This window comes from Vipera berus, assembly GCF_964194415.1.
Source record: "Vipera berus genome assembly, chromosome: 1".
NCBI lineage: Eukaryota > Metazoa > Chordata > Lepidosauria > Squamata > Viperidae > Vipera > Vipera berus.
This window is the reverse complement of record NC_138202.1, coordinates 345,778,621-345,791,949: the sequence shown is the minus strand read 5'-3', so window position 1 is coordinate 345,791,949 and position 13,329 is coordinate 345,778,621. Positions and strand designations below refer to the sequence as shown.

General features: G+C 40.2%; 1 protein-coding gene across 1 annotated transcript in view; it reads left to right on the top strand.

The window, feature by feature from the left end:
* The window catches only part of MYBBP1A (MYB binding protein 1a), a 79,628-nt gene that overhangs the window by 26,950 nt on the left and 39,349 nt on the right, over window positions 1-13,329 (top strand). The window contains exons 12-19 of the mRNA XM_081345679.1: window positions 665-871; window positions 2,546-2,654; window positions 3,189-3,285; window positions 4,008-4,162; window positions 5,053-5,148; window positions 7,295-7,456; window positions 9,071-9,235; window positions 11,632-11,789. Of these exons, the coding sequence (XP_081201805.1) occupies window positions 665-871; window positions 2,546-2,654; window positions 3,189-3,285; window positions 4,008-4,162; window positions 5,053-5,148; window positions 7,295-7,456; window positions 9,071-9,235; window positions 11,632-11,789 (1,149 nt within the window). The remainder of the gene's footprint in view (window positions 1-664; window positions 872-2,545; window positions 2,655-3,188; window positions 3,286-4,007; window positions 4,163-5,052; window positions 5,149-7,294; window positions 7,457-9,070; window positions 9,236-11,631; window positions 11,790-13,329) is intronic.

Below are 13,329 nucleotides of genomic sequence, written 5' to 3'. Positions count from 1 at the left end.
ACTTAGACTTACATACTGCTTCATGGTGTTTTACAGCCCTTTCTAAGTGGTTTACAGTGTCAGCATATTGTCCCCAACAATTCTCATTTTACTGACCTTGGAAGGATGGAAGGTTGAGTCAACCTAGAGCCAGTGAGGATTGAACTGCTGGCAGTCAGCAGGCTCAGCCCGCAATACTGCATTCTAACCACTGCACCACCACAGCTCATAAAATGTGTAAACAATGACCACAGATGATAGTAAAGACACAACAATTATAAAACCAGGAGAAGTACATTCATTCCTTCTCATAGCGAGTTGAAGTATGAAGTAAGTTGTCAAGAATACTGTGGCAAAAAATGAGGTCCCTGAAAGATGATGTGTGCTGGTCTTAGGGTATATGAAATACAAAAATAATGTTTTAAAAGAACCGAACTAATCCCCGCTCATCCAGCAATGCACATAATGACCAATGTAAATATAAAAATGGAGGGTGAGTAAGATTATAGAATTCTCTGTTGGAGAAAATGGCTCTTTTATTATTCCTGAACCAAGAATGTTTAGATCAGGAGAAAAATCACATGGCAGTATTTGAACACTTTGAAGCACGTATTAGCATCAGCATGAAATTCAGCATTGAGTCTTGTGTGGTAGAGCAATTTTTTAATTGATATTTTCTTTGCAGTTTGCTTCAGCATTTGAACATAATGCCTGCTCTGGGAGACTCAGCTGAAGCAGAGGAAATGAGGAAGAAGCACCTCCACGGTTTGACAGCTAGTGGGGACCCCTGGATCCACTGTGTTGTGCAATACGCCAACCTCCTCCTTTCTCACCAGGAACAGGTTAAGATGGTGGTTCCATTTAATGATGAAGAACGACAGGCTTGGGAAAAGTAAGTTTCCTTACATAGCAGGGACCCCCGATTTATTTGGAATTTTGCAAAGATGTTGTTGGCTGTCTCAAACAAAATGGCTACCTCGGTGACATTACAAAGCATCAGATTTTTAGCTATGTATCTTATCCTCTACACTCCCTTCCCTGATAGGGCCATGTATTTTTCTTACTATTCTTGGCAGCTAGTAGAACTTCAGATGAAGTTCTGAACCGTAGCCTTCTATCATCCTTACTTTCTAATAAAAGTTATAGGATCTCTATAGGATCTAGCAGTATTCTGGAAATAGATAATACTGGAGGCTGGTGCTTTACATATTTTTTTTACATCTCTTTTTACATCTCTCTTTTTTAAAGAAATTTAAGGATTAGTTGTTTTTTTCTCAAAGGTTGCAATAAGTCAGATAGGGTAGGAGGACTGGCTGGTGTCAAAGGAGATACCTGTAGATTTACTCCCAATTTCACATCATAGATACATGAATATAAGGTCTTTATGACAAGTCAATAGCAATAGGAATAACCCATTGCAAGAAGCAACTGGATTATTGAATTAGTTGGATGGTATCACATGGGGTTGGATGGTACCATTTTAGTGTGCTTAAAAGAAAGTGAGAATCACAGTAGAACAGTGTTCCTTCTACAGGTAGTTCTTTGATTAGTCCTCATTCAGTGACTGTTCAGTTATACCGATGCTGAGCAAGTGATACTTACAACCAGTCCTCAAAAGTTCTAGCCATTACAGCATCCCTGCAGTCATGTGATTGATTTTGGCACTTGACAACCAGCTTGCAATTATGATGGTTGCAGCGTCCCACAGTAACATGATCCCATTTGTACTACCAGGGAAAGCTGGCAGGAAAATGGTGATCGTGTGACATCATGCCTAACAGTGTTGAGAGATTCGCTTAATGGTAATTGAAAGTGCTGGAACTAATGTCATAATGTTGCCATTTTTAAGCAAAGACTGCCTGTAGGGATAAATGAAGTCCCTGCCTGTAAACATTGACCGTTTAGTACAGGGGTAGGCAACCTCGGCTCTTTTATGACTCATGGACTTCAACTCCCAGAATTGCTGACTCAGGAATTCTGGGAGTTGAAGTCCATGAGTCATAAAAGAGCCAAGGTTGCCTACCCCTGGTTTAGTAGGAAGATTAGCCTGTTCCAACTTCTCTATGGCACTGAGGCTTTCCTGTTGTTCCATCTTACTCTTCTTCCTGATTACCCAGGATGATGTTGGTGGGTGGGACTGAAGGCTTAACCCTTTGCTTGCCAACAGTATTCTCGTTTGACTTTGCTGAGTGTTTGTAACTAGTTTTCCACAGCTAGCTCAGACATTTAGGGCAAAGTTGCAATCCTTTGCTATCCTCCTCAGGAAAAGAGAAAAAAAGGCTGGGCCTTTGTGCTGATTCTGTTTAATTCATTGCCTTTGGATCTTAGCTTATTGCAAAAGTTCTGAGATTCCGTGACAACCTAGGTCAGGGGTAGGCAACCTCGGCTCTTTTATGACTCATGGACTTCAACTCCCAGAATTCCTGAGTCAGCTGACTCAGGAATTCTGGGAGTTGAAGTCCATGAGTCATAAAAGAGCCGAGGTTGCCTACCCCTGACCTAGGGTGTGGAATTGAAATCAAATGTATAACTGCTGGGTCTTAAACATGATGTCTCCTTGTCCCAGGATGTTGCAGACTGTGGAGGCTCTGAAAAAAAGAGATGAAAAAAGCCACAACATGAAGACCTCTGCTTTCCAACACCTGCTACTGTTGGTCGGTATTCACCTCTTCAAGGTAATGTCAACCATGCCAGAAGTTCTTTGGATCTAGCTCTGAATTCAAGCAAATTCCTTATTCTTAGTTATAATACGCATGGGATGAAGAATAATTTGTTGATTAGGAATCGTAGGATTCATTTTCTCCCTGGTTTCTGTGACAGTTCCTCAGATGATGACAAAGGGGTTGAGTTGATAAGGGAAGGGCTTTTGTCTCTCATTCATATCTGGCAGACTTTGAGGTGTTTCTTTTTTACAGATAGTTCTTGACTTACCATCTCTCATTTAGTGATTGTTTGAAGTTCAACTGTTCAGTCCTAAGTGTGAAAACTGGCTATAAGTCAGTACCGTTGTAACGTCAAGTGGTTACAAAACAAACTGTTGTCAGCCAAGGACTACCTGTATGTTTTCCAATCTTAACTTATTTTATACACGGAGGGAGTATGTGGCCCTGACTTTTTTGGCAGATAAAACAAGATTAAAAACACTGTTGTAACAATGCTGATAGGTTTTACTTTCTTCTTTCCTCTTGGATCCTGCAATGCACACGCAGTCTCCAGCAGAGAGTGTGAACCTTCTGAACGATCTCCAGAATTGTATCAAGAGAGCCTTTGGTGAGAAGCCCAAGAAGAAAAAGGCAGCTACAACAGGTGAGTTTCTATCCCAGGTTGGTTATCATCGCCTTCTTTTTTTTTAAAAGTTTTATTGATTTTCCAGTTTTACATTCAAATATTTAAAAAGCAATGTGGCGGCTGAGTTAATTGATAATTCAATAACATACAAATATCTTTAGTACAAGTTTCAGGCCACAACATTAAATATTTCCTCTCTTTTTCCTTTAGTGTTTACTGTCTCATGTTTAAACTAATACAGTTCTTATTATATCAATTAAATAGAAATAACTTTCTTACATTTATCAATAATTTTTAGTTTATACGTATCCTGGTTATTTTAATGTACAATCTTTATAGACTATCCATGTCTTAATTAGGTTTTCCCAATTTTTAGTTTCCCATTCATATTTAATTTAACATTTAATATTTACAGTTTCCAAGTTTTAAATAACCACATTTCCCTTTATCCCAGTTCATCACAAAATCTAATGTTCAGGATACACATCTTATCTATTTGAATATATTCTATTACTCACCATCTTACATCAACTAATTAATAATACAGTATATCATCGTCTTCTTGACTTCGTACCCTTCAGTTGCATTGGGATGGTGGCTTCTAAAAGTTCCAACTAGTATGATGATTGCTGATTTGGAGATCTATCCCAAATTAACTGGAGGACATAAAATTTGGAAAGACTAACCTAGGAACATCAGTGGGATGATATGGTTTTCTTTGCTTTGTTTTGTTTGCTCAGATGGTGAAGAAGAGCCATCGTGGGTTGAAGTGATTGTGGAAGTTCTACTTTCTCTCTTGGCTCGGTCTAGTGGGCTGATTCGACGGGTCTGTAAAAATGTGTTTGGACTTGTCTGCCAACACATGACAAAGGGTGCTCTGCAGCTCATCCTAGACGTGAGTAATTAACACTCTGCCTGGAATGTAAGGCCTTAGGTTAAGGCAGGAGTAGGCAACCTTGGCTCTTTTATGACTCATGGACTTCAACTCCCAGAATTCCTGAGCCAGCATGGCTCAGCTTGGAAACCTCTCCCTTTCCTCTCAGCGTGGCTGGCTCAGGAATTCTGGGAGTTGAAGTCCACGAGTCATAAAAGAGTCAAGGTTGCTTACCCCTGAATTAGGGAAACTTAGCTTCAAAACCTCATATGGCCATGAAGCTCACTGGATGATTTGATCTAGTTTTTTATATCTAAGTAGGAACATATTTACAGGTTTGCTTTAAATGTAAAATTAGAGAATGGGACAAACCTTTGCTGCTCTTTGAAAGAAAAGGTGACAGTTATTTTGATAATATGCTTCAACCATCAGACATCATAATAGAAACTTTAATTCATGGTTAAATACCTTTATGCATGGATATGGATGAACTGATACAACTTCCATGTACAATAGGGAATAGGTAGCTTATTGACCATGCCAAGAGCTGTTTAACATTATTTTGTTTTGGATTTTATCCTGTTTATTATTATTATTTATAAATAAGGTGGTGACTTCCTCCTATTTTCCTCCACAAAAACTCAGTGAGGTGAATTGTGCTGAGAGAGACAGTGTCTGGCCAAAGTCAACTTTCATGCCTAAAGTGGGACTAGAACTCACAATCTCCCAGTTTCTAACCTGGTGCCACTTGACTAGCAAGGTTACAAATGTTCAGGAGCAACTACAGTAGAAAACTGCAGGATCCTGTCAAGCAAATGTGTGTTGTTGCAGGCCTGCTCTGAGAAGAGGCTGCGTTGTTGCTTTTCAGAGATAATGCATTGGAATTTGATAAAAATAAAATTCTCCCTAAGGTTCTCGATCCGCAACAAGACCAGGATGAAGAAAGTGCTGTTGTCGTAATGGAAGAAGCAGAGAAGAAGAGAAAGAAATTTCCCATCCAAAATATGGTAAGTCCTATTATTGTGAAAGATAGTTGTCACACGGTCAAAAGTCAACAATCCAATATTAAAATAGGCCGCAACTAAAAGAAGAAACAGATGGAAGTTATATCCTGCCCAAACAGAATTGCTTCTAACCCATCACATAGACAACTGGGAAAAAGAAGTGCAAACATGTGAATATTGGTTGTAAAATAAATGGAGCTCGCATTGATGCCCAGCAATCTCTAGAATTTTTTCATTGTTGTTTTATAGTTTGGCTACAATAAGTGAACTTTTGTTTATCTTGGGAAATAGGCTCTTGAGTATTTCGCTTTGCCATCCAAGAGAGTCCTGACAACTATGTTCAGTATAATATTGATCTCAAATCTTTATGGATTTCCACAGTACTAAGACATGGTTTACTTTAACCATGGTTTGTGCAATGAGTCAGAGTTGACTGGGTTCATATAAAATGAGCCATAATTGGCTGGGTTCATATAAAGTTCTAAGCCAGGATGAAACAGATGATGTTATAATAATTAAATGCAATATTTGAGTCCTGTTTGAGGCCATCCACTTTCTTTGAGTAGCACAACTTATCCTAACCAGCTGAACCTAACCCCTTTAATAAAGCATGTTACAGGTACCTTGACTTATGACCACAATTGGATACAGAATTTCCATTGCTAAGCAAGGCAGTTGTTAAGTGAGTCACATTTGATTTTACAACTTTCTTTACCATGGTTATTAAGCGAATCACTTCAGATGTTAAGTGAATCATGTAGTTGTTAAATGAGTCTGGCTTCCCTCATTGACTTTGCTTGTCAGAAGCCAGCTGGGAAAGCTGCAAATGAGGATCACATGACCTGAGAGCACTTCAGCCCTTGTAAATACATGCCAAAATTTGGGTCAAGCACCCAAATTTTGATCACGTAATTATGGGGATTCTGCCATGGTCATAAGTGCAAGGACTGTCATAAGTCACTTTTTTCAGTGCTGTTGTAACTTTTGAATGGCCACTAAATGAATGGATGTAAATTGAGAGCTACCTGTAGTTTGAAAAAGTGCTATTAGACTCCTTATTTTTGGCTGTCATAGACTAATGTAGCTCTTCTGCATGCATTGTCTAGTAGTCCAGGGGTCCCCAAACCCTGGTCCGTGGACCAGTACTGGGCCGCAGCATGCCAGCAACTGGTCCGTACAAACAAACAAAGCCCCATCCGCAAGATGCAGGCAGCACACAAAACCACCCCCTCTCCAGTCTGTAGAAAAACCTCGCTCCACGTAACTGGTCCCTGGTGCCCAAAAGATTGGGGACCTCTGGTCTAGTCCAGTCTAGAAATTGTTGTCAGTTCTGATTAACATAAAACCTCCAGGATCGCAGATAAAAAAGGATCATTTTCATTGTGTGATAACGGATTGACTTTTTACCTGGAGATGGAGATCAGCCCCAGAATAATTTTCTTGTGCATTGAGCATTGGTCATTTGCCAAAGGTTCGGCCCTGTTTTTTATTGACATTGGTTAACCATTGCGAGATTTTGCAGGTGGGAAACTTGTGTTGTTAAAGACAGAAGGATGGGTTGTTTTAAAATAAGTACTTTCATATTGTAGATTAATATTTTCTTATTGTAAGAATCCAAAAGATAATTTCTTTGCTGCTTTGGCAGATTGAGCTTATCTTTGCTGATCTTTCACATTAATAGCAACCTGGTTCATATATTTTGCTAAACCATGGTTTGTTTAATCATATTGAATCAATAAATATTAAAACATGCACAGCACATTTATTGATAAGCCATAGTTTATAAATCTTAATGGCTGGCTTTGGAGTTCAACTAAAGAAACTAGGATGGTTTAGTGCAGGGGTGTCCAGTCTTGCCAACCTTTAAGATCTGTGGACTTCAACTCCCAGAATTCTCCAGCCAGCATGGGAGTTGAAGTCCACAGGTCTTAAAGTTGGCAAGTTGGTTTAGGGGGATATGGAATCCTGCCCAATCATTGTAGTTCTTAGGAGTGATTCATTTTCCCTACCCTTCACTTATTTATCTTGATTTATCTGACACCACCACCACCACCACCACTGTTTCCCTCTTACAGTATGGAAGATTAAACTAAAGAGGGACTAGGAATTACAGCTGAAGGGGGGGAAAAACTATTTTATTTTCTGGCAGGAGCAAGGTGAAGAAAGTGGGGAGAGTTCTGATGAAGACAGCTCTGAAGAAAGCGATGAGAGCGACAAGGAGGCTTTGGAGACAAATAGTGAGGGCGAGGAGGAACCCGACGAAAACTTCCGTGCCATGCTGAGGAATGTTTTACAAGCTGGGAACGCGTTGGTAGGTATGGGAGAAGAGGCTTTAGTTTTCACTTGGGTAAACAGTGAGGCTCCTGTGCTGAGAGAAATACAATTCTGCATGAAGAATGCTGAGCTGCACTGTCTGAAATGGGTACATAGTATTAGAGAGGTGATGAGCTACTACTTCCTGCTGGCATTGCACAAAGTGGTCTGCTGACTGCTTTACAAAAAAAAAAGTGCATTGGGACTTTTAATAGCGCTACTGTAGGAATGATGTTTGTTTTTTTCATTCTTATAGGTAACACATTTTGATTGTGCCAGACCTCAGCCTTGGCCAGCTGGCATTAAAGATCAGCAAAACGGCTGCTGATCATTCTTAGTCTTCAGTGGGATGCTTTTTAAAAATGTCCTTCCTGCCTATTTATTTTTTGAAGGTCTTCTTATGTACTTTGCCCAAACGTTGCAGCCTCCTGGCATTGAAGAGGGCGGAAAGGTGTTCCATTGTGCAGAACTAGCTAATGGTTCATTTCATATTTATTCATTCTATTTGTACTTTGCTTTTCTTTCAAGTGGTGCACTTTGGAAAACTCATTTCTGTTTTTCTTGCATCGGCAGCCCTCTGAGTAGCTGGGGTTGAAAAGTAGGAACTACCCTAAAATCTTCATATAAACTTTGTGATTGAGTGAGAAATTGAACATGAATCTTTCCAGTCAAACCCATCCCTTTAACCATCATATAATCTTTGCCTGTATATCGCATATATTCGTGGATTAGGCCTTCCGCAAATAAGCCAATCCTTGAATGTTTAACCCAAATACCATAAAAACCGTGCCATCCATGGATAAGCCAACCTGCATTTTTAGGGCATTTTGGTTAAACATTCAAGGGTCTGTTGACCCATGGATGGGCTTATCTACGTGTGTGTGTGTGTGTGTGTGTGTGTGTGTGTGTGTGTATGGGAAATATAAATTTGAAAGGATTACTGTATGTACTTGTGGATAAGCCCATCTGTGAATAAGCCAATCCCAATTTTTAAGGTCCATTTTGGCACCTAAAATTCTCAGCTTTTTTGTGATTGAATATGGTAATACTGAGGGACGCGGTGGCTCAGTGGGTTAGGACGCTGAGCTTGTCGATCAGAAGGTCGGCAGTTTGGCAGATCGAATCCCGAGTGCCGCGTAGCAGAGTGAGCGCCTGTTACTCGTCCCAGCTTCTGCCAACCTAGCAGTTCGAAAGCACGTAAAAATGCAAGTAGAAAAATAGGGACCACTATGGTGGGAAGGTAACAGTGTTCCGTGCGCCTTTGGCGTTTAGTTCATGCCAGCCACATGACCACGGAGAGGTCCTCGGACAAGCGCTGGCTCTTCGGCTTTGAAACGGAGATGAGCACCGGCCCCTAGAGTTGGAAATGACTAGCACGCATGTGCGGGGGAACCTTTACCTTTACCTTTATGGTAATACTAAATGCTCCAAGGATGAGTTTGTTATTGGTTATATGAGTTGAATTTAAGTATATGGAATAAGTTTGCTATTGGTATATTGGTGCCTTTCTTTCCACTTGATGTTCTTTTGACATGTTGGACTATAAGTTTTATAATTCATGCTGGGGTGGCCTATGAACCTTTGCTTTGTTGTCTTTTTTTTTAACATCAAGGAAGGAGATGATAGTGGTGAGGATGTGGATGATGAGACTATGATGTCCCTTGATGAGAAGCTTTCATCCCTCTTTACTGAGCAGAAGAAGCGTATCCAGGCCAAGAAAGATGAGAAGGAAAAGTTGCGCAAAGAGAAGATTTTGCGCCGGGACTTCAAAATCAAGGTAAGAATCCAGGTTTTCTGAGTTTATGGCCTATTATGACTAAGATAAGCACTAATTTCCGCTGTTGGCCAGTCTTGTAAAATCTCCTGCATGGCATACCATGTCCCCAAATACAAATAAGTGAAAATTTTCAATGGCCAAAACCCTTTTTTGTTGTTGTTGTTCTTTTGTACTTGAGATCTTGTGCAGTCTCATATGAGGTTCCAAATTTTGCCCTAGTTTGAGCATTCTTTATTGTGCAATTTCAGTTACTGGATTTTCTTAAGAATTGTTCCACAAAAGCTATCTAGAAATATGTAAGATTCTATGTTGTTAGTTTCTGCCATGTAAGAAGTTCTGGGAATTATTTAAAAGTCTTTTCAAAGGTAATGTTGGTAATGTAGAGACTTAAAATAACTATACCTTGATTCTGCATGGGATAAGCGAGGAAAGAAAAAAATGTTTGTTATTATATCCTATAACAAATAGAGTTCCAATGGATTTGTGATGTTTGTTTCTTGACCTCCCATACTTTGAAGGCCTGACAACTAAGGTCTTAACAGCTGCAGTATTTTCAATAAAAGAGAACATTTGTAGCTCAGGATTAAACTGTGGAGTGCTTGGTGCCTCCTTAGCTTGGTTATTTGCTTGCAGACATTTCATTACCCTACTAGGTAACATCATCAATGCAATTAAGTATGGGATTTGCTATCTGTTTATATATATATAGTAGTTTGCCCTACCCACTTTCGTGGGCTGTGTAGCAATCAGTAGATAAGCCATACATGAACCATGCAAAAGAGACAGTTAAAAAAAAACCTGAGAAAAAAGCAAAAAGACCAGAAGATATATCCTCCAGCAGTCAGCATTGAGATAAGCGGGCATTAACACTAGACAAACAGGCAAAAAACAAGACTGTAATCAAGGAATCACTGAGAAGGAAACTACACCCTCACCAAATCTGGCAGGGGGAAATTGCTGCATATAAACTGCACATTCACTGGAGATTTTATCTAGTTGATTAATGTAATAACTGCAAGCGAACAACCAAGCTCAATACCAAGAATTCCACTACAGTATTGTAGCTGCCTTTATCCTTCCTGTGTTTGATGTCCTTTAGGTTTCCAGCCAACGTGATCAGCCTAAGACAGTAGTGGCTGGGAATCTTGCAGCCCCAAAGTATCTGGAGGAGAACTAGAACCAAAATAAGTGCTGCTAAATATTCCCAAACTTCTTTTCAACCTGCCCCTTATTTCTAGTGATTGGTTTACATCTGCTACTAGTTTGGGAATTTCAGGTGATGAGAGCTAGTCAAGCAGTTCTTCAGGGCTCTGGAACTTTGGAGAAGTATGAATTGAATAAAATCAGCCCTGGCAACTTAAACATTTGTGGATTTCAACTCCCATAATTCCATAGCGAGCCATGCTGGCTAGGGAATTCTGGGACTTGAAGTCCACACACCTTCAAATTGCCAGGGTTGAGAAACACTGGTTTATAATTTCTAAACTGTCAAAAGGCTATTGCCATCTTTTAATTAGGTCAAATTAGGGATCCCGGTGACAGCATGGACAATTGTTCATAGATCTAACCTATCTCCAGTAATTCTCTTATTTTTTCTGTAGCTATTCAGATGATATCTTTGGATTTATCCACTCACTTTACCCATGGTCTTCCCTTTTACTTCCTTAAACTTTGCCAAACAATAATTTGTTCTATCCCATCTTCCATATATGTACCCAAATTGTGTGAGTTGCTGCTTACTGATCGTCAGCTGACTTTATTTGATCCACATCTGATTGATTGGTTCTTCTTGGTAGCCCAGTAGCTGTTTCCAAATTTCTATTTCACAGAGATCCTATCTTCTTTCTATTGGTTTTAGTCTCCAGTTTTTGTGGCTGTATGTTCCCATTATAAAGATAATTGCTTTAACACTTCAGTTTGGGTGAGGCTGTCACTGAAATGTCCTCATCCTTTATGAACTTGTTTAATAATCTCCTTTCTCTCTAACCTTTCAATCTTTTTGTTTTTTAATTCTCCAGCACACCATCCATCTTTATCTGTTCTTGAGCCCAAGAAAACAAAACTCATTTTCACTCCTTTGCTGTCACTTGGGCTATTTTAATTATGTTTCGAGTATTACTATAAACTGGAGAGGGATATTTAATTAGCAATTCTGTTTTTGGCTAACAGCCAAAAGATTTTTTTTTTGTCAAACTATTTGAAAAACACTGAATTGTATGCTTGGTTTTGTTTTGTTTTTTGAACTTCATAAATGTCTTCCATGGATTACATGTTAATCAGCGAAGGAGTTCAACCATGGATTCCTTCTGCATAACTCTTTCCAGATTTTTGATTCTCCTGTAGTGGTTTTGGGTTGCTGTTAATGTGATGCACATCACTGTTTATTTCTCATTCAGGTCCTGGATTTGGTTGAATTATTTCTGATGAAGCAGGCAGGGAATCCTCTTGTTTTCAGTGTCATTGACCCCCTTCTTTCTGTGATTGAGCACAGTATGAGCTCAGACTCTAACAAGCAAGAACAAGATTATCTCCGGAAGACTGCAGATATTTTCACGTGAGTTTCAGAGAAGCATTCAGGTGTATATGTGTCTGAGACAATAGGGGGAGGGCAGGGGGAAGGGAGAGAAAAAGAGAAAATTATAGACATGCCAAGTGGCCTACGCCAACTCAGGGATTGTTTTTTTAGTCATCTTGATCTGAACTTAATGCAGTTCTTTAGACCAGTGCTGCTCAACCTAAGCAACTCTTAAGATGGATGGACTTCAACTCCCAGAATTCCTTAGCCAGCCTGGCTGGCTAAGGAATTCTGGGACTTGAATTCCACCTATTTTAGAGTTGCTCAGGTTGAGAAACATTGCTCTAGAGCAGACATGTCAAACACAAGGCCCGGGGGCCAGATCAGGCCCGCGAAGTGGTTTCATGCGGCCCGCGAAGCCATCCTGGAAACAGTGAGGGAACGGCCCCCACTGCCTTGGCCCTGGCCCAGAGACCCTCCTTCTGCCAGAGACCCTCAGATCTGTCCCACTCCTGCCCAGGCCCCCATAGGCCCCCTTCATGCGAACAATGTAGAGCTGGCCATGCCCACCCAGTAGGTCATATGCACTCTAGCCACGCCCACCCAGTAGGCCACGCCCACCCTGGCCATACCCACCCGGCCCCCTGAGGGCAACCGCAATGCTGATGTGGCCCTCAATGGAATTGAGTTTGACACCCCTGCTCTAGAGTCTAGACCACCATTTCTCAACTTCAGCAACTTTAAGATGTATGGCCTTCAGCACATTCTCCAGAATTCCCCAACCAGCATGTTAAATCTGATGAGGCTGAGAAACACTACTCTAAAGTATTTTTCCTCAGTTTGACATTTTCTGATCTGTTGAACTGTTAATTTCCAGAAAGTTGAAAATAATGTTGAAGATAATGGAAGTTATACTTTAACAACCAGTTAAATGATTTCTTGCCTTCAGAAATTGTGGGCACTCCCATCACTGGAAATTTTTAAGAAGAGACTAGACAGACACTTGTCTGAAATGGTATAGGTTCTCCTGCTTGAGCAGGGTGCTGGACTAGAAGACCTCCAAGGTCCCTTCCAGTTCTGTTCTGTTCTATTTAGAAGATTCTGAACTGGAGTAGATTTGTCTAAATTTATACAGGTTGTCCTTGAATGTATGACCACAATTGACCCCAAAATTTATGCTCTTCATTGAGACATTTGTTAAGTGAGTTTTGCCCTGTTTTATGACCTTTCTTGCCATGGTTGTTAAGTGAATCATTGCAGTAGTAAAACAATTGTTAAGTGAATCTGTTAATCCATTGACTTGGCTTGTCAGAAAGTCGCAAAAACTGTTCACGTGACCCCAGGACACTGCAACCATGATAAATATGAACCAGTTGCCAAGCATCCAAATTTTGATCCCGTGACCATGGCGAAGCTGCAAATGGCTGTGTGAAAAACGGCCATAAGCCACTTTTTTCAGTGCCGTTGTAACTTTGAATGGTCACTAAATAAACTGTTGTAAGTCAAGGACTATCTCTATATGCAACTTTTTGAAGGTGTGGATCAAACTTAAGTGATCTCCAAGTGAGGGATACGTGAT